Source organism: Pagrus pagrus (genome assembly GCF_965226575.1).
Source record: "Pagrus pagrus genome assembly, chromosome: 13".
Taxonomy (NCBI): Eukaryota; Metazoa; Chordata; class Actinopteri; order Spariformes; family Sparidae; genus Pagrus; species Pagrus pagrus.
The window spans coordinates 28,888,158-28,915,148 of NC_140197.1; the positions used below are offsets into that span (position 1 = coordinate 28,888,158).

Sequence of the window (26,991 nt, forward strand, 5' to 3'; positions counted from 1 at the left end):
ATCGAGCGGTATGCGCCGCCCCTGCTAAATCATTGCAGTCACTTAAAGTGTAAACAGTGAAACAAGTGAACGCTCGTAAAGAGCAGGTCCTAAATCAAACGGTGGTCGAGGCCGGTCCAGAGGAAGAGGAAGTGTGTTTGTGGGCGGACATTGTGAGGCAGCGGAGAAAACCCTCTGCTGACATTAATATTACAGCTCTTTTACCTCGGCGGTAGAGAGAGGTCTACTTTACTCTGATTAAAGTAGGACCCTGTTTTCTGATCCGCTCCGCTTTAATTTGCTGCTAATTACAACGGATGTTAACTGCCTCCATGTTGTCGTAATACATGTCTGAGTATTGTACATTTCCGCAGCTCAGTACAGCAGTGATGTCATCCTCACCACTCCCCGGCGCTGATTCGCAGCTTTCATTGACTAATTACTTCCACTCACTTGTGCTTTACTGCTTTTCCGGTCTCGAGTGGGGCGATGTTATTGGCCAATATCCACCTACTGAGGATATATTACGCAAATTTATAATTGAGGTTTTTGAGTGAAGTTTAATGTCTCAACAACAGTTTATTGTTAAACAGTAAAATATTATGTAACAGCTTTCTGGGATCATTGCAAAACAGCTACGTTTTTTTTGTCAGGATGCCCTAAAAAGACGGCCTTACATCCTCCATCACATAGACGAGGAAACCAAAAGTACAAAAATGTTCACTCATGTCTGCGTTTTAGGACTGCAGGACTAAAACGAGTGATAAAGTGATAATAGAAATACTTTTACTAACAACAAATTTCAACATCCGTGGTTTGCAGAAACGTAAAATGCAGCATTTTATTCCGGTGACTGGACTGCGACCTCTTATTTGAGATCCACTGTGTCTTTTCTTATCATCGAACATATTCCTGCCACATTACTGTCTGAGTCTATAATCACCTCTCTCTCTCAGTGATTGGATACTTGAGTCTGACCTATTACTGGAGCTATGGGCCTCTGCGTGTAGATCGTCTGTATATTTGTAGCCTCTGGTTGAGTTTGGTTGACATTTCCTGCCATAATGTCACATCTAACCGGACCCCTTGAGGGAGGGATGCTGGAGCACATCGCCACGGGCCAAAAGTTGGGCCTCCGTCATTAAAAATGCGCCGAGCGGTGGACGTGAAGCCCCTCATGTAAGGAACAATAAGGTGACCTTCTGTATCCCAGCCATGACATCTCTCCCAGAGAGCCGGAGCATCCAGACAAAACAATTCCCATCATCCCTCTTCTCCCCAACTCGCTGAAGCGTGGGATGGTCCTAAAGCGGCCGTTCGACCTCTGTGTTCTGCAATAATTAACTACCGCAGAGGTAACGACCCCTCAGCCACAGCAGTTCATCACTGAGCTGCTGTGGTAGAGTCCCCCCTGTGAGCCGGCGCTGCCAAAAACAGGTAGATAGGAGTGCGCTGAGAGCCGATTTGCCGACCTGCGGTTAATACAGCCGTGAACGACTCCACCATCAGGAGCGTTTGTGCACCCGCAGAGAGACAGACTCGCTTTTTCTTGCCAGAGGAATTAAACAACCGGCCGAGCGTTCAGGCACAACCGGCTCATGAACGGTTGAGTATTGTGGCGGCCTGATGAGTCCTCTCCACACTGAAAGGACAATGATGCTGATGAGAGTCTGCTGTCCTGTTGTTCATGAAGCAAAAGGACAAATATTGTTTTGAAAACAGTTTGAATGCACTCTTCAGCAGTGTGTTGGTGTCATCATCACTGCATCCATTCAGCAGCAGACAGCAGGTGGAGGACGGATATAATGGAGACTAATGAGTCAACGTTATCCGTCCTACATGATGCTTTTCAACCGCTCACGTTCAGTCGGTGTGTTTGAGAAGTAACGTAAGGACAGGGATACATTTCACAAAAGCGATTGCTGCTTGCAAATTGCAGAGAAATTTGCAAGTCCCTCAGACCCCCCTGCATGATCATGCATGGGTTGCAAGAGTATATGTCTGTTTTGAAAAGTGAAATGTTTCAAAATTTACAGGAAATGAAATAACTTGACACTGTGAATTTGGTTCAATGGGCCCCTGATACTGAATCATAACTCTGTCATGAGTAACTGATCGCTGCAGAGTTAGGAACTTGTAATTTAGACACTTAATATTGATATTGAAGTATCCGAGGGTCAGTAGTCTTGACGCTGTTGTCTCTCTGATTACCTTTTGTCTTCCTCCTCAGGTGATAAGGACATCGACGAGTACTACGCAAGGAAGCATCATCATCCTGACTTCGGCGGCCAGGGAACGACCCACATGGTGAAGCTGAACTCAGATCCCCATCAGCACCAGCAGCGGCAGCGTCCCCGCCGAGTCCAAAGGGCCATGTCCCAGGACCACGTCCTGTCTCCTCCCAGGACGCCACGTCGCGGGGACTACGGCCTATCTTCGTACGGCGTCATGGCGGCCAACGCGTACAGCAGCAGCCGCCACCTCTCTGAGGAGCAGCTGCTGTCAGCGGACCGCCTCCACTCCCAGGATCCCTTGCTGCTGTCTCCGGCGATGAGGCGCGACAAGTTCCGGGAGAAGGCGATGGCGCGGGCGATGTCTCACGCCGACATGCTGATGCCCGTCACGCCTGTCATGGACCGCCACAAGATGACCAAGATGCACTCTCAGCCCAGTGCCTCTAACGACTCCTACAACACGCTGACGGTCAACCACGGTCAAATGACCACGTCTAAGAGGCAGGCGTTCGCCTCCCGACGAACTCACACGGTGGACCACCTACAGTACATTCCCGGCCACCACCACACATACCGCACTGCCAGTAAGAACGAGGTAACTGTTTAACCCGCGGGGTGGTCAGCTGAAGGATTCCCGAGACTCACCACGGACGTCAACAGAAATCAGCAAGTCCCCTCAGCAGAGGTGTTTCTGTCTTCTACTTTAAAAAAAAAAACAACCTCCTACATTAAAAAACTCTTCCTGCTTTTTAGCACAAGCTTCCTGTGTCATCCAGAATCAAACCCCCCGGCAAAGACGTTTTCTCTGTTAGAGCATCATAAGGGCTTTGCGCGTTGACACAAAGAGGGATCCTTCATGTCGGACATTCAACAGCGTGAGGAACTATTTTTTAAACTGGACATGGGACTGGAAGGGAATTGTATCAACTTTATAAATATATAAATATACTATATTTACTATTTGTATTTTCAGTCCTTGTTATAGCTTTAGAGATTCTCATTGACTGATGTAAGCACTTCAAGTGGTGCCTCTTAAAAAGCGTCCCATTTCAACGATGAAGTGGATTTGTGGGTTAAAAAGCACAATTAATGAATTCCCTTTTTTTTTTTTTTTTATTTTACTCTTCTTCTTCTTTGGTAATCGGCCAGAACATATCAGCTTATTAGTGAGAACAGAGGCTATTTCTGTTGCGTACAATAGATGATTGTAAATAGGCTATATTAGCAGCATTTAAACAAGAAAAGCTGGCCCTTTTTTGGCGTTACGTTTTTGTTTTTTTCTCTCCCACCTGGAAATCTATCACGGATTCCTCAATTAGTAATTTTAATTTTAGATAAGGTCCCACGTTTGTATTATTTCCACAGATGTCTGCAAAATATGTGGATGTAATATGTATATGGGGAGTATTTTTTCCTTTTTTTTAACTGTGCTTGTAGCATAGGATGATTGTGTATGAAACCACCGTCGATTGGCAGCTTCAGTCTAAAGCCACAGGTGAAAATTGGCGCCTGGTGGTTGCCTGAATTAGCTTAATTTCTCGTTCATTTCCTTGCTTTGTCGTCCACGAGGGTGACCCTCCCACCGTGCTCGGGTAGTGATTGGCCTGCTGCTTCCATCTCTACATATCAGGTACTCTGAGGAGCGTTTGGGTGGAGTCGTGGTTTCCTGTCGATGTGTTGACAGAAACAATCAAGTATTAGAAAGGACGTCATAGTCGCTCGTTAATCAAGCATTAATCAAAAACTGTGAACTGTTTTTGTCCAGATGTTTTCATTAAAGCAATGCCTTATTGTATGGATTCCCATATGCTCTTGATTGAACAATCATGCTTTTGTCACGTCTCGTTTGTCTTAGCTGTTTGTGCGATAGCATTGATTTATAATTTACCAGCAGTTTAAACCTGTACAGTGATAGACGATGCAGTACATATACCTCAAAAAAGGCTAAATTCAATTGAAGGAGTGTCAAACAATCAGAACATTTGATACTAGAGGGTATTTCTACTGGAAATTTGTAAGACTAATCGCGTTACCTGAATTAGCTTTGTTAAAGGTTTATGGGCTCGTAAGTATACAGTGCTTTTGTTTTCAGCTGTTCAGTCAGATGAACTGCAGAGTCGAGGTCTTCAAGGGTTCATCTGGTTCCCCGTGAGAGTTGTGACTGGTTCCCGGAGTTATAACCAGTCCAACCAGGTCAGTCCGGGTCCTGCTGGATTTGTTAGGTCTCTGGACTCATTGCCATGATGTATAACACGTCATCATACCATTTTTTTCTGAAATGGTCGCAGTTTTGGCTCATTTAGGCAACAAAAGGACCTGTTTAGGTTTAGGGAAATAACATCGTGTGGGTTAAATAAGAATGTTACGTAAGTAAGCTTTTGTTACAGACCTTGTTAAGTTAACTTTACGTAATATACTTGCCTTGCCCTTACCTTCTCCAAAAGTGGACGTCCTCCTTTGCTCCTGTCATAATTACTGCAGCCACTAAAGGACACCATCTAACAAGAAACGTACAAATAGGTTGTTGTAAATTGCTTGCAAAGACGACCTACACAGCCATTTTTGGTGGATGAAGGTCTGTGTGATACCTTGTATCACTCTTTTCAACCGCTAACTATGAGTTACAAAGACTTTTTTTTTTTTTTAAGTCTCAAGTCTTGGCTATAAGTCCAAATTTAAGTCTCTAGTCAAGAAGCTGAAGTCCAAAGTCAAGACAATTTGGTCCCAAACAAGCCAGGAATGAAAACTGAAGCCAACGCAGAGCTGCCCTGAGTCAATCCCCACAGACCATATAATAACGCCCGACTTTACAGTGAAAATGAACACGTTTAAAGCCTGGTACAAGAAACGTCTTGTTTCCCCCGTTCATGACGACTGTCGGCTCACCTCAGCTTCACCGCTTTGCCCATTTTTGGATTAGCCTGAAGCCAACAGCCCGAGCCACCGCGCTGAGCCTCACAACGACTCTTCAAAAAAACCGGTGGGTGAGATCATTCAGACTACATCCGTGTTTTATACAGTCTACGGTCCCAATTCAAGTGAAGACCCATGAATATCTGTGGTTTGGGTAGATTTTCCACAGGTCCATTTCCAATCATGTCCACCATTTGGACCTAAACTTACTCCAAAGGCCTTAATATGTGAGTTTAAACAGTTTGAGGGTCAAAAACAGTCGGATGAGAAAGCCTTTATATTTTCGTAAACGTGCACTATCCACTCCCAAAATGCCAAGAATTATGAAATTGTGGGTATCCCTTACTGATAGCATTAATCCGATTACAACTTGACCTTATTGTACAGGTAAAAACATCAGGAACATTGTTGTTTCTACCATCAGATATTTGAGTCGTACGCTACTGTATGTAAAGACTTGATTATGATTTTAAAATGGCAGATGTCCCATTGTCTTGTTGTTTTTCTTAAGTTGACTTATTTCTTTAAATAAATTGATTGATGACCTTGTAGGGACGAGGAACTTGTTTAAAATTGATGTGCTACTTTTGTTTTTTATGTCAGGTCTGTGTTAAATGATGTCAATTAGAGACGGTATTTTTTGTTTTTCCAAAATTATTGTCTTTTTTGTACATGTGATTTTTTTTGTCCTTTATCTTGGAGAGCGTTTGCAGGTCATGTAAGTATATGTGATAGCGAAGGCTGAGGGTGGAGTCGACTGCTTCAGATGGATATCTGTACCCTTTCACCTCGCTCAGACGTCGCTCCTTCTTCTCACTTAATTAATAATGATGTCATCCCGAGAGCCTTTTTTCTCTATGTGCAATATTTCCTGTTCATGCAGCATAAACTCTATAGCCACTTGCTCTTTTTGAAAAATGTTGTGCGGTTCATTTGCTGCCATAAAGGCTTTGTTGTCCTTTTTTTTCCATTTAGGACTGTTGTCTTTCATAGTCACAGAGGAGTTTTTTTTATATAATACAGCTCAATGTGGTATGAATGAAAAAGGTGTCTGTGTAACTGCACAAATAACTGGAGACGAATTTAAAGGCTTCAAAACAACAAAATATGACTGTTCTTGTGCATTTTCTGTTTGTTTACTATTAAAGCACATCATGTGTGTTGTATACGTCAATGTCATCACTTATGCTCTGTCATAGTTGTGATATAAGTGTTAGAAACAGACGATGAGATCATTTTGTTTAAGTTATCACCAGAAGAATTTGAAACTTGATGACTTGAAGTTGTTAGAAAAACGATTGTAGGCGATACTTCTGATACTCAGTGGAAGTAAAGTATCATAATAACTGACTTAGGCTAATCCACTCACTCGCTAACTTACTATTAGCCGGGGTAAGATATGTTCGAGTGCCACCCAAGCAAGCTTGAAGCTAATGTTCAGGAGCTGTCAGAACAATTAACATGATAAATAAAAGTAACATCAGAGCGTCACTGTTCTCAAAACACAGAGACAGTGACCCAGAAGAGGTCCTGGTGGTTATTTTCTGAAAAACGAGCTGACTACAGACCTACTTTCATGAGGTAAGACCTAATTTCTCAGCTGGCTTGTTCTGATTATCTTCGTTCCATTTACTTATGATGTGTTAAAAAAAAAAAAAAGGCAAAGTGCTGTACAGTAGGAAAATATAGAGGTTAAATGGCTTGGGACTGTTACACCTAAAATATCTCGTCGTGGATACTGGGTCATGTTAGCGTTAGCTAGCTGGAGGCATTGCTCTTCTTCTTCAGACTGACTTACACCTTGTCGCAGTGACTTTCCTACGTAACGTGCAAAATATGCAGCTATAAAAATGAATCCCCATTTATCCGACTGTTGTGCCAAAGACGTCCAACGCTAGGAAGACCTGTAGTTCAGAAGATTTCTTACTTACATACCTAACTTAACTTAACTAATCCCAAATGCTTTAAAACGTTAACCATGCGTTTATTAGAGTATTTGGACGTCGTCATGAGCGTAACAATAAGACATTCAGGTCATCTGAGAGTTTGCATTTTCAAACCACTGGCCTTCGGAGCAGTCGGCCTTTGTTTTCAGGACTAATGTGGGTTTCAGAATAAAAGGCCGTCGGAACAATGGCTCGCTACCATTCGAAAACTGAAACCTTCATGATTTTAACAATTACTTTGTGAGCATAGAAACTACAGCTCTCATTAAAAAAATTTACAAAATAGCAAAGCGTCATTATTTGACGAGTTGGGAATGAGACTCAAAAATCAACTTTTCTCACAAATTGTACCTTTAAGAGAATTATTACATTGTTAGGCTGCATCCAAATGTCCGGACCTCATGGTACCTGCAGACTCACGGACTTCGCGGGGGCGTTCATCCAGTCCACAAGGTCTCTCAAGCTGACTTTCTGCAGACTTCACCGGACTTCACTGATTTAATTAGCCACAATTCATTGCAATACAGACGTGACATTGCAGAAATGATTATGCATGTGTAAAACTGTTACTTAAAATGTGTTTATGGGCAGTTTTAACTCCTTTAGCTCGTGAAGGTTTATCCAACAAGGGGAGACGCAGAGCGTAAGCTCCCTTGTTGCAACAGATCAGTCTTTTCACCTCCTTTTGTTTTGCCTCCCTCATCCAGAGTTTCTAGTTTCTTTCTTCATTTTTTATTGATGAGGGCACAGCTTTGTTGCGGTATTGTTTTCCAGTGGTTCCACCCCTCTGCGTAGTATTCGCTGTTCATTTATAGTAAGGCCCCTAACGATGTGCCACAGTCAATTCTTCAAAATTTTGGGGGAAATCTCGGCCAGAAACACAGAACAAATAGAAAGGCAGACGCATTAGCCGAGTTTTTACCATTGGTCTCTGGGTTTCTGCAGCCAGTGCACGATGTAATCGAATGCGGCCCTTGAAGAATGAGGCTTTTCAGCTCTCACACTATCAAAAGGCTGATAAAGTTAAAGCAATCCCACAATGTGATTGAACAACCATTTACGTAAAGCCAGTCTTTGTAAGATTTTACCCTTAATCCAGTTTATCTCCTAATAGGTTAAAAGATGTGGACAAAAGGCAACTTGTGTTTTCATTTGGTTTGTTGTTGTTCCCTTCACGCCGCTCCATCTGTGATTATTATGTCTGAGAATGCAAGTCGATACTTGTGACCTTGTAGGGAAAGTCTTTCCCAAGTTTCCTTGGAGAGAAAAGCTGTTTGGAGAGAACGGCTTTGTTACAGTTCGAGACAGACTTTGTGTTTGACATTGTGCACGATCGATAAAGACACCGCTCTTTAGTTTCCTACGTGGTCACCGTGGCTCTGATTGCATATGTGTCTTTATTTAAGTGGACTCACCAAACATCACCTGTTCTGTAAACTCGGTCTTCTTAGCGTTAATTATTTTGTCCTGAAATTGGACATTTGACTTCTGTGTTTCCACGGAGAATTTGAAAGGTTTCAAATATTAACGCCGACCTTTAAAGGAAACCCAGAGACAGGGTTGCAGAGATACACTTTTGTGCAAAAATCTAATTAATTGAGAGGACACCAGATCTCTTCCCTTGGAGGACCAAAACCAAAACATAAGGGGGGGCAAGGGCCAAAAGCAAACCCCTGCTTTATTGTATTGTTACACACAAAATGCTGCTGTCCAGCTGTTTTTAGTGACAGAATCAAAACAGGTCAGCTATTTTAAACCAAACCATGATTTTGTCACAGAGTTCTGAGAAGACAGAAATAGAAAATTGAATCTAAACAAATGCAAAGTAGCAACAGAAACAGAAACAACATTTATTCATGCGAGTTGGTTGGTGGCTCTAGAGACCTCACGTGGAAACTGCCACACTCATAATTGGTCAACTTGGGCTTCTTGCGTTTTCTCCTACAGGTTTCTGTCTATTTTAGTTGATGGCGTAGAAAACATTTAGAAGTTAGAGTTAGTTAGAGACCAATGAATGAAAGACCCGCACTATGGACATCTTAAATTTGTTAGTCTCGATGCTGTGACAGCGCTCTGGCTTTTGTCTGGTTAGGATCAGGCACAAAAACACTTGGTTAGGGTTAGAAGAAGATGATTTTTTGGCTTAAAAAAACCTGTTCTGACATAAAGAGAGTTGCTTAACCCAACATCTCCTTAGAAATATTTGATTTTATTGACACAAAATGTTGAAATGTCATCGTTTTTAACCAGTGGTGCAAAAGTTAGCTTGGCAGCCATCTCACCATCCCTTTCTCCTCCCGACATTAGGAGAGGAGGGGAAGGTTTAACTGCAAAAGTGGAAATAAATCACATTTTCCTTCCACCCCCATGCTTTTATTCTGGAAACACAAATCACAAAATGCTCACTCTAAACCTGCCTTTGCCTCACAAGCAAAAAAAAACTTGTACATCCGGTCTCTGACACCATCACAGAAAGCACCGACACTCCTATTACTTTTATGACAAATGTATAAATACCCACTGTTCCCATCACGTACTAGGCCATCAGAAACCTTCTTGAAATTCATAGAGGAGCGAGTGGGCGATGCATTCCTCGCAAAAACCAGAACAAAAAAAAACTGGTGGTTACAATAGTGCACACACAAATGGGCAGATAGCAAATGGCAGTGGTTTTCACTTTCTTCAATACCCGTCCATTTGCATTTAGATGGAAAAAAGGAACAAGGTTATTTGGACGACAGTGGCCCAAATGGAGGAGCAATGGTCAAATGTTGGGCCATTAAACAATCCTGTCCTGCCAGTGTCCTTATCGGGTGAATTAATTCAATATGCTGCTTCGAATGATCCCGATCATCGCAAACCAACTTGGTCATCCACCATCCAAAAAAAGGTGACGACGTGTCTGTTGAAGGCCAACACGCGCTGTTATTGTCAGCGAGCCAGCCATCAGAGGGGTCCGCCTGAGCCCGAGGGAAGAACACTGTGTCTGTTTAAACCAAATGCCACTGCCAACAATGTAAAATATCCCATAAATCTTCCTGTTCAGTCATTGTGTCTGATGTCGTGCACCGAGGTCCGTCTCTGTTGGGATGACCTTTACATTTTTTATGAAAAAAAGAAAACATGCAGACCTCTGGGACGAAGCCAGAGCTTTCCCCCCTTTTTTTCCACCCCCCTCCTGTTTTATTTTATTATTCTCGAAATTTGTGAGCCGACTTGACTGGCAGAGTGAAGGATTTCAAACAGGCTGCTGTCGACTTTATGTATCACCGCCCGACCTGATCCGATCAGAAGCCACGGCGCCGTGAGGGACAAGTCCGGCCTGATTGATTGACGTGCCAAACAAAGAATAGCAGGTCAGGAGGAAGCCGGGCGGAAAAGAGATGTGTACAGTACAACACAAACAACCGGCTGACGAACGCCGGCTGAAGAGGTACTGAGGTCGTTTAAAGCTGCACTGATCAATATTTTTCTATTAACGAAGGATCAAATGGACTGCGTGTAATGTGAAAGGAGTCAACTGCAGTGATGAATCCACAGACAATTATCACCTGACTGCAGTTTTCTCCTCAGCTTTATGGAGCATTTTAGCGTCTTTTAGCTCGTTTTGCAGACAGACACAGTGGTAGAGACCAAAAACAGAGCTAAAAGGGAGTAAATATTGACAAACACTCATCAACTGGACATAAACACATTTCCAAATAGATGCCAATGTTCTCTACGTCTGCAAATACGCCATTGTTTGCCAACATTTGAGCCAAAACTATTTGTTTGACGTGATTGTATTCCAGTTTCGTGTTCATGCAAACACAATTCAATCTTTGAGAATCTTATTTCAGACAGGAATACTACTGGGTAATCTCACATAATCTTAGTATGTGTTTAATTTAAGGTTTTCATGAAACGTTATCAAACTTTCATTCAATAGTCTCGTACGTTCATTCCCTGTTCTTAGATTTGTGTCACTATGCTCATATTTGAATTTAGATGGATACAAGTTGTTGGGTGCTCTTGGAAAACAGGAAAAGGAGTATTTCAAAAACCAGAGGTAATCCATGCACTCCAAATAGAGAAATGTTTGGTTTATGACGCTTAGATTTTGCAGTTTACGTTTCTGCAAACCACTGATGCATTAAAATTTGTGTGTCATCTGTAATTATTCTGCCATATCACGTTCACACTACATGTCGTAGGTGCAGGGGATAGCGATTTCTTTACAGCTAAGGAAAAAGCCAAGCCAGAGACAACTGTTTGAGATGACGTATCAACATTTGTAAGCCTGATATCAGTGGATATTTTTAACGAGACATCGAGACTTTTCCAGTCATGGTTGTGGCAACAATTGGGATATCATTTTGGCCGTGTTTGTAGCAACAAAATCAGGTATTTTAAGGCAAAATACGATCTTTTCCTAACCTTAACCAGGTGGTTTGAACCCAACCAGACAATGAGCACAAAGTTGATAAAACATTTCCATGCATGGTTCACAGAAAACATACATTTATTCTCATGTTACAACTCAAATATTTTCCTGCTTGTTTAGTTAAATCTACAACAATGCATCATATTTAACTCTGTGTACTGAAAAAGCGCAAAAATCTAATTGCAGTGGGCTGAAAAGTGAACTATTCCCCTCTGAAATTTGATGCCGTAGCATATAAAGATAAAAAAAAAAATAACATAAAATAAATGTACTTGGTTATTTCCACTGCTGAACAAACCACCTGGGCAGAAATAGGAAACCATTATCTGAGCTGCAATTATACCAACAGCATCCAACCTGAGCAGAAATTGGACAATTCGTGTTATTTATGGTTCGCAGAGCTCCTCACCTCGAGGGAGAAACGATTGGATGTGGGCAACATGTAAATGCAGCGAGTTAATAGAGCCGGGTGCTTAAGGAGCCCGAGTGTGTAAACACCATGGCATTCACCGGTGACCGTACCACCATGGGAGTGCGATGATGAATGCAGCTAATAGGCCGAGGCAGTTCTCATTGCACCACACACTCGCACACACACATACGTCGTTCTCATAGGCGGCTGGTATCGATCCGACCGACATACTGCTTCACCACTGCTTAAATGAGAGCAGTCAATAGCAGAGCTGTCTCCGAGATGGCCCCGAGTGTTTTCTGCAGTGGAATGGAAAGCTGTTGATTGAGGAAGAACAGAAGGATTTTTTTTTAAAAAGAGGGAAATTGTGTAACTGCAGCCTAAAGAGGAAAAAATCGATTTGCGTTCGCAGAATAGACGCCGCAGACAATCTGAATGTCTGTTCGCTTTTTTTGGGGGGGGGGGAGATTTCTTTCCTTTTGGTTTTTCCTTTCAGCTTCGTATGAGTTTGAAATGAAAAGACCTTCGAACATTATGCATCAACATGTTTTGCTGTTCCCGTTGGTCATGATAGAGTTTTTGTTTTTTTTTTGAGTTCTTCATGTCTTCACCGTTTCTCTTGAATAAAAATCAAACGTTGCACTTTGATATTTTTTCTCTTGACATTGAGAAATCAAGGCGCAGACAAGGCTCGGGAGCGCCCCGCTGTTCACTGCGATCACCCACAGGGAAATCATACTTTGGGGGTGACAAAAAAACTTCCCCACAAACTTCTTGGATGTCGGATTGAGAAGCTGCATCTGAAAATGTCTGTAACTTCAATCCACCTTGTACACACATGACACAAACTAGTTATTTTCAAGCATTAACCATCAGTTAACCAGTGTAACACACCAACATAATACACCTCATTTTCTTGAAAGAGTTTGTTTGCTTTATATAAAGTACAGAGTTTTTTGTAAGCCCCGGAAAAAATGGATTAAACGTCTGACAATTTTAACAAAGTGGCATCTGGCTGGTTCACCAAACAATATAATCAGCGTCAGGCAAATACGCCAACACCTCAATTTAAGCGTATTGTCACGCTATACATTGTTAGAAAGTTAAACAAAATTGCAAGTACAAAGTTTTTGGCATCTCATCAATAAAGTGTCTGAATGTTTCAGGAGTGCATCAAACTGCAACAAAAACCGTCTTCTCTTATTCCCAAATGTCCACTAGATGCATTTAAGTAACATTTAGTCCAAAACACAATATTGAATGATTAAATGGTGACAAAATGACATCAAAAAAATGTAATTGTGGATGCTTTTCCATGGTTTTATCTGTAAAAAAGACTAATTTGCGTCTCATTTGAGCTTCTAAGCCCGACCTAGAGCCTACAACAGCCAATGAGTGATCGTGTAGATCAGTGACCCACCTAAGCACTTATTTTCGACTATTTTATATGCATAAAATTAATGTAAATAAGGAAATACAGAATGGGGGTATTTTGAAGGGTTTTTTGCTCGATGCCTGAATATTTCCTTAGATATGGGTTTGTTTTCTGTCTGCAGGCTTATTTTTGCATTAAAAGATTCAGGCAAGAAATAAATAATATAAATAATTCAGTGTGTTCAAACTCCTATAGATCAATGACAGAAGCACGTACAGAGCTTTTGACTGATTGGACAAAACTATAGTCTGTATATCCACGTCTGTACTCCAGATGGTGCAACAACAGCTTTGAATTTACTTTGGGCTGGAGTGAGATCGGTGTTTTAGGAACATATTACATACATTTTCAGAAATAACAACATCATTTCATATTGTACTCCATCTGAAAACACTCCCTCTGTGTTGAATCCTTGTTCGCAACAACAGTCAAGATTAGAAAACACGATTATGTATTTATTCACGGTATATTCCTTTAAAGCGGCTCATCGTCTTCACATAAACACTGAGCTCTCTCCTGTTTTTATAACCCTCCACAAATTAAGATGCGAGTTATTATGAAGTGGCTACCTGCAGGTAATAATCCATAACTTGGATGTGATTTGAGTAATTTCCTAATGAGGCCTGGCAAAGCACCGGTGGACCATGATGATCGGCCGTATACCCTGAATGTGCTCAGGCCTCATCACCTCGGACAGTTTTACCTACCGAACGATTTAAAGGTCCGGTGAGCCACACAAAGCATCCGGCACAAGGACCGGGGAATGATGATGATTATTGCATCATAAACGTAATCACAACAATTATGGGAGTTATTATTAAATCCCTCCTCAAATATCGTGGAAATATCCTCATCACGGTAAACTGCATTCAAAGGAAGCATTATGTTTACCACGGCAGCAGCCGTCGAGTTTCAGAGCCGACATAATGAGTTCATTGTTTTATTCGCCCAAATGTCCTGGTTTGATATATATTATAATCTTTAATTGTGGTAAGGAGGTGGTAATGAGGTGAGTTGAGTTATAATGAACATTCAGTTAAACTGGTCTCATTAGAGCCGAGGAAATGGAAACAGCTCAACCCAATCACCAGGATGAATGTTGGCAGTGTAGGTTTCCACAAGCTACAGGTGCGTCCAAACTTTACATGTCATTATGTTGTAACTTTACGTGTTTTTTTAGGTTAAATTTTAAATTTTATTTTGTGGAAATACTGTGTTTATGGTCTGGTTAGGTTTAGGCACAAAATACACTTATAAAATACCTGGATTTACCTGGATCTCATCAAAAATGTCTGATATTGTTGCCACAAACAGCTGGAAAAATCCCAATGTCTCATCAAAAATATCCCTTTGTATTCCCACTAACATGGCCGGAAAATGTCCCGACATCTTGTCCAAAAATGTCTGACATTGTTGCCACAAACAGCTGGAAAATGTCTCGACTTCTCAACAGAAATGTCCTGTTTTGTTTCCACAAACGCAGCTGGAAATGTCTCATCAGAAATACCCAGTTTTGTTGCCACTAACAGCTGAAAATCTCCTGACGTGTCTTCAAAAATATCCAATTTTGTTGCCATGAATACGGCTGCAAAATGCTAACATTTGCTCATCAGCAGAGGCTGATGAGAATGTCATTCAGGCCCGGGTATCGACCGGAGCGAGTAGCATGTACTCTACGTTACGGCCTTGAAAACAACTCCCAGCTATAAAAAGTCCTATTTCTATGTGCTCCACATCCAGAGAGAAACATTCTTCAATTATAGTCAGAGCCTCCTGCCAGACTGATGAATTAATATCCCGCCTGCATCGTCTTATTGACAAGCACCTTCATTAATCACAAAACATACACACAATTCAGTCTCCATCTGCTACCGAGATAACAATGGCAGCGGTTTGTTAAATTCTCCACACACTGCCTTCTTCCTCCTCTCCGTCATTCCCTGCCTCCTTCCTCCCTCTCTTCACCTTGAGGTTTTTGTTTTTTTTTCCATCTTCTGCTTCAATGTCACTTTCAGTCTTTTTTTTTTTTCTGCAGTCTGGACTTTAAGCCATGAAGCTTCAGACGGGTTGAGGCCACAGAGCGGATCAATGTGCAGCACACCAGAGATCAGACCCTCTCCAGAGTCTGAGACTTGGCTCATAGGTCCATTTGATCGAATGCCAGCAAGAAAATATATATAAATACAAGGAATGATGTGAGGGAACACCTTTCACACCTCAATGAAAGAGCTCAGGGGTTTATCAAAGTGCTCTCAGTTTATTTGCTGCCACTACGAGAGCTCCATGTTGAGCTGACCTGTTGGTGAAAGGTTGAACCTGCCTCACAGGTTCAGCCAGCGTCTGATTGTCAATGTGTTGAATTTTTACCTGAATTCCTCCATTGAGGGGCTACAGCACGACTTCTCAAGTTAAAATAATGCTCTCAAATAAAGGTTTTCACAGCAAATCTGCAGCTTTTTGTCTCTTTAAGTCCACTGTTTCAGTAAAAACCTGTTCCCAGGTGCAGCAGGGCTTCACTAACTTTTTATTATTATAAAACTTATCTCTGTTAGCTCCATCAGCCAAACACACCTTAGACTTTCTGTGCACTGGTGCCCTTATATTTTATGTTTCACCCCTGCCCCTCAAACATTGTTTCACGCTTACAAATGCAGTTTTGAGCCTCGGTCGCTTCGCAGCAATTAGCTGCTTAGCCGCTGCCGTCACCTCCACCTCCAGCTCATATACGTGCAACGTGAACGTGATATGACACAAACTGTAGAAACGTCAATATGATGCTGACACGTACAAATCTGAACAGATCGGTGGTTTGCAGAAACACGTTATACGTTATTAAAAGTAGTGACACAGTCTCTGTAAGTCTGGTTCCCCGGTGGCGACACAGGAACGTCATGCGGGGCCTCCTGTTTCCTCTGAAGGTGAGGTGGAGAGGCCTCCGACTGGTTAAACATGATGAGACGAGGATGTTCAACAAGACGCCGCTGATCTGACTGTATCCCGCTGAGAGCTATCTGACGGCGGCAGGGAGCCACCAGCAGAGACCGCCGCTTGTTTACTGAGACGGTGTGTGTGTGTTTGGATCTGTGCTCATTTGTGTCACTGATCTCTGTTCACACTCGATTACCGATTGTTTTTTGGATGTGAGAGTGTATAAGTGAGGGGTTTTAAAAGACATAACAGCCTGAACGCTTTCAGAATGGTTAGCAGCGAGGGGGGTAAAACTCCCTTTTCTTCGTTTTAAAGTTTCATTCCAGCTCGAGCCGACCATTTCCAGGCAGATATTTAATGTGGGCAACTAGGCTGAAGCCTCTCTGAGGGATTTACTGGAGGGGGCGCAAAGTAAGCACACAGAAGAAAAAGAAAATACCCACCGTGCTCCATAAATTTTCTCAGCGGTAAACAGTGTGGAGAGGCCTCCAGCAGATTGGCTCTTCACAAAGTTCACAGAGGATTTGAGGGTTTTTCCAGGAGATCAACTTGTTTTAAGGGGAAGTTATAGTTTACAATCAACCTCCTCAGCTCTTCAGCGCACATTTTGTGGTGCAGCTCCAAAGTGCCCGGTCGCTCCGCCACCCTGGTAATACGAGGTAGATGAACGGCTCGTCCCATGAGGCGAACCGTCCCAGATTTTAAAGACACTGTATGACCTTGATTTCTACAGGAGGGGAAACCTACAGAGCTCTGATTTATTTCCTTAAGCCTAAAGGAAAAGCTGCACTTTGTGTCGGAGCGGTGCGATGCGGTGTGCAGCCTACTTTCAGGATAAAATCTGGTGGGGAGGAGTGAGAGCGACTCACACTGATTGGTACTGACAGCGCACAGGTTTGATTCTGAAACTAGAATAAATGTATGTGTAGGATCCAATGAGGGATTAGCTGGATACTAATGAACTGCAGCTGTGCAGAGGTGGCACAAGTACAAATACTCAAGTACTGATTCAACTTCAGGCTCTGAAATGTACTCAGAGTATCGGAGTAAAAAGTCTCCCTCTGAAGGACATTTGTGGTCAAAGCTAACTGAAGCTCACGTCATATTAATATAATTCAAAGACTATTAAAGCTAAAGGGAGAGTCAGTAGGATTTGTCCCAGCTGTTCCTGAACGCACCACAAAGATAGTTGATTGTTGAGTCTCATTCCCAGGACGTCAAACAGCCACATGTTGGGTTGGTAAAGCGTCCCGAGCAGCAACAAAGTGAGAAAACAGTAACGAGAGTTTTGAAAACGTGAGGAGGAGAAAGTTCAGATGTTTGTGTTCAGATGTAGAGAGGAAATTAAAAAAATGTCCTTTCTCTGTGTTTTCTGTTCACTCATGCTACACGTTCCCACTTCTCTGCTTCAAATCTGAGCTCATAAATTCATAAAAAGGTTTATTTTTTCTTTTGTGAGGTAGTGTTCAGTTTCTGGCCTCGGGCCGACAGTTGTGTCCTGATAGTTTATTTCTTCTGGTACAGTTTGTTTCCCCCAGTAAAGAGTAAAGCCGCTGTTTCGCTGTGTTTTGCTGGCGCCTGCGTTGGCAGGACCGATCGGCGCTGCGGTCCTGTATCTGTGCTGGAAGCGGTCCAGACTCGGCCGGCGGAGCTGAATAGTAAACAACTCTGTGCTTCTGTTTCTGTTTCATTAAAAACAAGCGTGATTGGCTCTCGCCCGGCCGTCGCACACGCTGCCTTTTCAAATCGCTCCCATTGATAATGAATAGCAGCATGTGTGTGTGTGTGTGTGTGTGTGTGTGTGTGTGTGTGTGAGCGGCCTCCTCACTGACAAGACATGATGATGCTTCACTGCAGCGTGGTCGGAGATAAATGCTGCGTCCAAACATGCAGCCTCCCGCAGTGAGACTCTGCCTTGAAACATCACCATATCGAGTTAATTGATATATAAATAGGCTCAATGGAGATTTTTGTAAAGTTCATGTTGATGCTCGTATGTTAGAAATGTCAAATGACTCATGAATTCACACCACAACTTCAAATCATCCGAGTTTTCAGGACCTAAAAACACGTCTTAAAACATTGAGAGGATCACAACCAGACTTCATGATTTGCTAAATGATTCCTGGGATGTGAAAAAAAAAAAAAACCAGGCTAACTGCTAACCTAATTAAATCGGCTTCCCTCCTGTGATTTGCCAAATCGGAGAGTTGCTAATTTCACCCGGCGCTGCACAAGATACCTAAAGCCTGGAAGAAGTCACTTGTTATCAACTAACTTCTGTGTCTTTATTGACGGGCTCCAGTGACGCACGAGGCGTTTGGCTAAAAAAGAAACAAGATGGAGATAAGAGTCGTTTTTTGGGGTGTGAACTTTACTTTTTTAATCCAAGAAAAATTCATTAATTTGCCATTGTCACTTTCTCGCTATATAATCCAGACGGGTATGACATCCTATCTGTGGTCGTGTTTGAGGTTGTTGTTCATGTAGTTGAAGGTTTTGGTTCCACCCTTTATTTTCATTGAAGGGAAAGGTCATTTTAAACAATAGTGTTAATTACAGGGGTGATTGGGGGGGTTTGACCGCCGCTAATTAAGACTTGGACCCCACCGAAAGAGGCTAAAAACAGAGGTCGAGGGGGTCGAAACATTTATATATCCTTCTTACCTTTATTCTTAAATATCACAATCTATATTTTCCACATTCATGCCTGCAAGAATCTTCTAATACAGTTTCAGACACCCCTACACTGGACCATGCCATTCCTTAACCAGCTGAACGTCTCGTCTGCCCGCCTGCCTTACGTCTCTCCTGTCTACTGAAGGTTAGAAACTAGTTTTTACGTCAAAGTGCTGAGGATTAATCACTGCATCCGTCTTTCACTCACTTCCAAAAAGAAATTAATGGGGCTAGCAGCTCAAGAAGTGGTTGGACTCGTACCGCTTTTGTCCACAGGGGTCGCCAGAATCAACACAAAAAAAGGTCCTTGTAGCTGCTTTAAGTAAAAAAACAAAACAGGAATCAAACTGTATTTGTTCACTGGATTATGGAGAGCAGGTGAAACAGATATACTGACGTTGATGTTGTATTGCAGGAGATTGCAGCACCAGTTCATTTTCCCACCTTTAGAAACTTTGTTCCCTCGTTGTTGTTTGTTTCTCAGCTGTTACTTCTTATAGCTTCATTCTTCAGGGTCGCTGTCAGTCGTCTCTTATATCACCGGAGAATAACGATGGACGCTCCACCGCTCAGACGCACTATCTTCACTGTCTACGGTCCAGCTTCAGGCTCTCTATACCTGATGATATCACCAGTCTGAGTCTTCACTCTCTGGTTTCTCGGCTTCGGGAGAATCATTCACAGTCACATGTATTGATTTGAGTGTACGTGAGCGCAAAAAATAACATCAACAAATCCTTAAATGCGTGTCTCTCGGTGGATTTATGTGCCGGGCTCTCACCGAACCCGATAAAAAAGACTGTTGACCTTAACTAGTGTGCACTGCAGAGGGAGAGAAAATGAGCAGCCTCACTTTATCTGGCATTTCAAGTGTCCTGCGAACCACTGCGAAGGAATCGGCTAAAGCAAAAAAATAAAGAAGCTCATAAATGTTTTGATCTAAAGTGGCAGAAAGATTGCCCCGTTAAGGTCAAACCTCTTTGTGTTTCCTCTGCGAGCGTGGAGAGGCTGCCGAATAATTAAATGCGGCATGACAGTTTGGAGCAAACAAAAACAGATTCGGGGAGAAAAAGAGTACACTCATGAATAATTCAGAGTGGTTAGTCTTTCAGCAAACATCCGCTTTATAATGAACTATGAGTGTAAGAAAAATAAAGCTGCCAAGAACGTGTTGATACTGACAATGTTTGAGTCGATTACAACACACAGGCGTGCAGAGAGGAGGCGACGGATACAATCAGATGTACAGTTTGAGTGTTTAACTTTGGCACGAGGAAGATTTTCAGACAAGCAAACGTTTCTGGAGGAAAAGAAATGTTTGATTTTGAATGTTCTGACAGTGAGGGGCTGCTGTAATTATATTCCTGCTCCTCCTTTTGAAATGAAGCAAGTAAAAGAAATCAATGGCTGTCTGGATGGGGAGATGAGAATGAAGGAGAGAAAACTCAATCGTATCGACGTAAATCCGAGGGAGTCGGTGTTCCTCCGCTCGCCTGTCGGAGAAGCGCTGAATGAAATCTTTAAAGCTCAAACAGCAAAGAGGAAGTCAGACGTCCAGCGTCCACAATGGCCACAGCGGAAACCAAACAGCTTGACAGTCATCAAGTCGGCAGAATAAAATGTCTGCTTTTATGTTACAGCTCGACGAGGAGGCGGCAAAGCCAGAGACCGCTGTTTGAGACTGTGTTTCAACATTAGTAAGAGTGAAACCACTGGATACTTTTAAGTAGACATCGGGACATTTTACAGCCATGTTTGTGGGGACAAAACAGGATGTTTGGGATGAGATGTTGGGACATTTTTCAGCTGTATTTGTTTCAGTAAAATGGGATAGTTTTGACGAGGTGTCAGGACATTTCTAGGTGCATTTGTGGCAAAAATATCAAATATTTCTGATGAGACATCTGGACATTTTCCAGCTGTATTTGAAACAACAATACTGGACATTTCAGACGAGACGTCAGGACATTTTCAGTCTCGTTTGTGGCGACAAAACCAGGTATTTTAAGCCAAAACATGATCTTTTTCTAAACCTAACCAGACCAAAAGCAAAGCACTGTCCTGACTAGATTGAACCTAACGTAAAGTGTCAACATGGTTTGCAGAAATATACAATGCAGGACTTTGAAGTTTCTCCTGGTATTGCTTTAAAATAATATTGCATTATTTTGAAACCGTACATCAATAATACACACAAATGTAATTAACTGGTTATATGTCAAAATGTAATTTACAACAAGTTGTAGAAGAAGAAAAAAAAGACCAAACTACAAACATTTCACAAAAAGTTATGAACTCAAGGTCCACTTACAATATTTCTGTCAGAGATTTCAGCCTGAATGTTTAATACAAATGTAGAAAGTTGTTTTGTTTTTGCCATAAACTTCTATATCTAAGGCCAACAGTGAACATGTGAGAGATTATATAACATCTTCCTCGACCAACGTTTAATGCAAACCTCACATAGATATGTTAAATGCATCCCTCCACGAGTCCACGATAGGCATTAATATATAGAAACTGACAGTCGACGCAGTGTGAAAAATAATGGGGGGATTTATAGTTTATTGTGAGTGGAGTGGGATAAAAAGGGGTAACACAGATTTCCAGTCAGCCGTGTTTGTGATGATGATCGTGTTCGGTTCAGGACTCTGAGGGACTCATCACATCGACACCGTGAATTTTCTCTCCGCTTTGTCGGAACGTTTCTCTGCATAACAAGCGACGGAAAAATAACAACCGAATCAGCCAAACGCCACGAAAAGCGATTCATACTTTCCTCAGACTGACACATTAATGGAGCGAGTTGAACAGGTGGTCTGACTTCATCTAACAGCGAGCCGTCTCCACACCGAGGCGGAAATTAATCAAATGAAGGGCGTAAGAGGCCGGAGCAGCGCGTCACGCTGATCGTTTGTGAGAGCCGCTCCCCCGCGGTCGCACCAACAAATGGTGATTTCACATCGAGGTTTTAATGTGATCTCTGACATGTGAGATGATAAACAGCAACATTATATCCACAGAGGAAACTGAGAGCGCACACATGAAGGGAACAGGTTATAAAAACAGTTTGTTTGGTGGGAATGTTCCTGTTTTTCTGTCCATCTCTGGTGATAAGACGCTTTATATTTATTTAAAGGGCATTTTTACACAGACTGCACATTGTGAATGAGGTTGTAGTTGAAGGCTACAGAGGCCATGTTAGAGGTTACAGCTTCTGTGTGCTGGCTACAGTTTTAATAAGCCTGTTTGGACAAAAGATACAGAAGTATCTGCTGCCACCACCAGACTACAGAGCGGCTTCTCCATCAGAAGGTCGTGAGACTCCTGAACTCGTCTCATCACCAAGGACACTCTGGAGAAATGTTAAAATAAAAAAATAAAATTAAAGCAAAACCTTAACCTTAACGGGAGCATCGTGCCGCCCCGTTCGAAAACCAAAGAAGAAAGAAATGCGTCATCACATCCAGGAAGTCCACCAGACTTTGAAGCTAATTTAAAGTATCAAACAGGAACATGACACAACACGAGTTACGTAAACGCTCAGATAACTACACAACATGAGGACAATGATTTAAACGTGGCGACTTCGCCGCCGAAACCTGGATAAATCTTATATAATAAATTGACATGATGCACTATCCGCTGCCAGACTTCCTGTCTAAATCGAATCATGACCTTGAAGTTGAAAGACAAATGGGATCATGGATTTGGAGATTTGTTTGTGTTGTCATACAGAAAACACACATCGTTGTTGTTGTTGCTACACGTCCTAAACTCTCTCCATAAGTCGCCTTCAGCTGAAGCTGCAGAATCAGACTACAGTAGAGGGAAACTTGCAAATTGCTGCTTGTTTTTGCGAGAGTCCTGAACTGTTTCCTCTGAGTAATCTAAAGTCTGCGAGGCGTCTGCGCTCCGCAGGGAGTTTCTCCAGGTGCCTCAGCAGGACCACCTTATTGACTTTACAGCCGGCAACAAAAGACTCCCCATTTATCTTGATTAGGCCTGAACATCCGTACGGCCTCGACCATCAACGTGTCACTGAACATTAGCCCCGGCGCTCTGCATACGCACAAAATATGGAGTCCTGCGAGGAGAAAAAAGGGGATGTAAGATACTCATCCATATGACCGCAGCTTCTCCTCCTCACTCCTGATGGGGATCGATATCATTGATCGGTCCCTGCTGCTCTGGGGGGGAATTAGCATTTCAAAAGGAACTCCAGCTACAACTGAGAAATTAAATCGACCGGAGGGTTTCTCCATCAAAAGGTGAGACATGTCTGAGCCTTGACCTGTGATCTCGGCAAAGACGGACCGCACCGAACGCCGCGCAGCCTTGAAACGTCGGCATCGTGGAGTACTGATTGTGAGATCTCAGCTGTTTGTATACGGGCAGTACCGCAACTCCCTTTATCCCTTTGACCCCGGCTAGATTGCTCTTATTTCCCATGGTTCAGGAAGCCAGGCCCTCTTGATATCTGAAATTAGATGTCAGAGTCTCTCTTGTGAAGCAGAGTCATAACTTGCTGTATATTGCTTTACTTGGTCTGTAACCTCGACCGCAAAAAAAAGCTCCCGACTCCTTCTCGGGGCTGACATCATTAGAGTTTTATTGCTTCTAAAAGGATCATGCGGAGGAAGACGGCACACTGGAAGGGTTTCTGAGAGGTCCTGAGGTTTTGTTGTCTCCAAATCTGCTGTAAACTACCAGAGTTTCTTTGATGTGCGATGGTCTTCACCTGCAGAAAAACTCAAAATAATATTATCCGTCGTTGCTTGAAGAAAATGGGCTTTCACACTCTCAAAGAACTGACGTGATCTTAGATGACACCTTGAAAATATGATGCTCATAGCGCCGGTTCACCTGTCTGCTGCAATTCTCTTTCATTTCTGATACGCGACATCCAGGTAGGATCTATAAATACCGTTAAAATCTTCTTTAAGGCGGCGATCCGCGGATTCCTCGTCATCTCCTGAAAGCCCACAGAGGTCACCGCTTAATCAATAACCTGCGACAGTGTTGTCCTTGGATCTTCTGCTGATGACGTTTGACTTGATGTGGGTGGTGCTGTTTTTTTTCTTCATCTCCACTTTGTCTTGCCATCAAACAGCAGCTGTGCCCTGATCCCTGTAAATATCTTCTACCTCTATTTGTATTCCAGAAAATCATTGAATCATTTAAAAAAAACTGATTTTAATTGGAAAATACATGTTTTCACAGATATAACAGGCGTAATGATCCCTCCTGGGAAAAGAAGCGAAGCCTTTTTGACCTTTTACTTATTTATTTATAGGGCAGGTTGTTAGAAATGAGACAAAAAAACAAGAATACACTTAATTTAAAAACCGATACAGGATCAGATAACAGATTTTGGGCCACTTGGGGGCAGCAGAGACAAGTTATGACCACAACACTGTTGTGTTTACATCTTTTAAGTTGATTGCTAACACATTTGCGTCCAGCTGATGACTACACGTCAGATATCTATCTTTTAGCTCTGTTTTTGGTCTCCACCAGCTCCTGAGAGAAACATCTGGGTTTTAAGATGATGACGACTGCGTCTTTCTGCTGTCGAGGCTCCATCCAGCTGCAGAGCGGCGCTGGAAACATTGGGTTTGTCACTACGAGCAACAACTTCACAGTAAAACATACATACAGACTTACAGTTTGAGTCACACCAGTGGATATTTGTGAGGACAGGAGGTTTTTCTGGCGACCAACACGGGCTATCTTTTCACGGGAAGTCGGACCATCTCCAGCTGCGATCGTGGCGACTCAAACATTCATTCTTAGCCGAACCGTGATGTTTTCCCTTCAGCCTGACCAACGAGCTTAAGCACAGCGTTGTGACAAGCGAGGAAAAGAAAAATTCGGCCTGAAGAAACGTTCAGTCTGAACTTATCGGTGGCGACTGGGTTGCGCTGTGATCAAGGAGCAGAGTTTTCAGCGGGAAGGCGGTGAAGGATCACGTCATCTAACCCCGAACGCTTTGTCACAGCACGATAGAGATCATTTCTGCTTGGTGTGTCCCTTTATCTCCTGTTTCCTGTTAGGAAATGGACCGTTTCAAAAGTAGAAAACTACTTTTTTCTTACTTTTTGAGGTACTTTTTTTTCTCACTTGGTTTACTTTATTTCTGCCTATTATCGGGATGGCATTCAAAAAGTGTAACTCAGTTTGTGAACTGCAGGTCGAGTGTAAATGAAAAACTTATCATATATTAGCTTTTTAGTCAATGACAAGAGGCAAAACACACTTCGCTCTGAGTGTTACCTTAATGCAGATCTTCCTCACACCTGTACATCGAGTGGGATTCTTATATCTTACAGTATGTGTGTTTTTAAACTCTCTCACAGAGCAACAACATCATTTATACCCGCACTTATGATCTCTTAAACATTGTTCAGGCTGTATATATTAACAGAAGCACCAGAGAAACTCTTTCACGCAGCCCTTATTAAAGAAATTCAACCTTAAGTGCACCACACTCTGCACTGCTTTTATATACTTCTGCCCAGGAATCTATGGTAAGTGCACATAACAAGACTTTTTTTTACGCTCGCTGCTGTTCTTCCATACAGAAAAAAACACTTGTGATGCTCTTTGATGAAAGCTGTATGAGTTCAGCAGCGAAAGCCTGAAGAGAGACGTGTTATTTTTAGAGTATTTTATCCTCCGCTGAGCTGCAGATGGTCAAAATGTGTGTAGAAATCAATCCAGCCAACATCACAAAACAAAAAAACAACAGAAAGGTGTTTGGTTCCCACTCAGCATATGAAACTACATGTGTTTTTTTGCTCAGCTGTGTTTTTGTCTCCACAGAGCCTCCTTTCTGTTTCAAATACGTGACTCATCACAGACTCACTGTGAGATAACGATTTAGAGAAATCATCGAATTATTCATTTCGAGTGTGAAAATCGCCCTTTGAGTGTCGTCTTCCCGCCCGTGTGGTTTCACCCGCCGACACTCGCAGTCGTATGAAGACAGACTTCTCAGTCTTCTGGCTGATTTCTCACCTGGAGCACCGTGTTCATGCAGGCTGGCAGCGACAGGCCCGACACCTCCGGGTCACGTACCACACTTTTACCTTTTAAGAGGCTGTTTGAAATGGCTGTTATTCCTCAAATCTGTTGAATACAAAGATAGTCCCTGAAGCTTCGTTTTCACAGTTTTACCAGAATCCAGTGGGTCAAATATGGAAGAAATATTGAAGCACTTTGTTGATATTTGATTGTGAGAGCTGGTGAAGCTGCAGCGGTGAACTGCTGCACCTGAGAGGCTCCAGATAATTACACAATTCACTTTTCTTTTCTAGTTTTGGTTTTCTAAAAACTACGCGATGACCTGTAACAGCAAACGAGACCATCAGCAAACAGACTGCTGTGTTTATATAGTTATTATTAATGACTGTGTTCAAGATTTTGGGAAAGAAACATATTTGCTGTCCTCCTGATAGTAACATGAGAATTTTTGATGTCACTTTTATGTGTGTATAAATATAAAAAGTTCAGTGTGCAGTTGGTCAGCTTAGCTTATCTTAGCACAAAGACTATAAGCAGAAGGGAAGCAGCTAGCCTGGCTCTTTTGCAAAGGTAACATAATCCGTCTACAAGCAGCTTTAAAGCTAATTAATATGTTATATGTGGTTTGTTTGAAAAATGACTCACTGTGGTTTTACAGGGGGGATGTGCTCGACTATCCAAGGCGTGGCAGCAACTTCCCCGAAGAAGGTCGACTGGAAACCTCTCAGACGACTTCTAACTTTAAACTTGTTGATTTATTTGGGAAAATTGAGAAATACGACTGCTAAAACACATATAGCAGGGTACGCAGCATGTATCCTCCTTAGATTTCCAACTAAACTTAAATTTTACATAAATCATCACACGTGCTTGTGTTGGTGTCCACAGAGATGACTGCTGTTGCTTACTGCAGAGGGATCTACTTGCAGGGCAGCCGGCCTGCTAACCAGACTTGCAGCCTGTTTATCTGTGAACATCACTTTTGTTGACATGTTAGAAGCTGTCGGTCTTTTTTT

At 42.4% G+C, this 26,991-nt stretch overlaps 1 protein-coding gene across 5 annotated transcripts in view; it reads left to right on the top strand.

The window, feature by feature from the left end:
• LOC311268721 (shisa family member 6) overlaps nt 1–6,294 on the top strand; it is an 81,678-nt gene extending 75,384 nt beyond the window's left edge. For all 5 annotated transcript variants that reach the window (XM_084372516.1, XM_084372515.1, XM_084372519.1 and 2 more), the window contains one exon: nt 2,210–6,294. In XM_084372516.1, the coding sequence (XP_084228642.1) occupies nt 2,210–2,820 (611 nt within the window). In that variant the 3' untranslated portion in view covers nt 2,821–6,294. The remainder of the gene's footprint in view (nt 1–2,209) is intronic.
• The last annotated feature ends 20,697 nt before the right edge of the window (nt 6,295–26,991 follow it).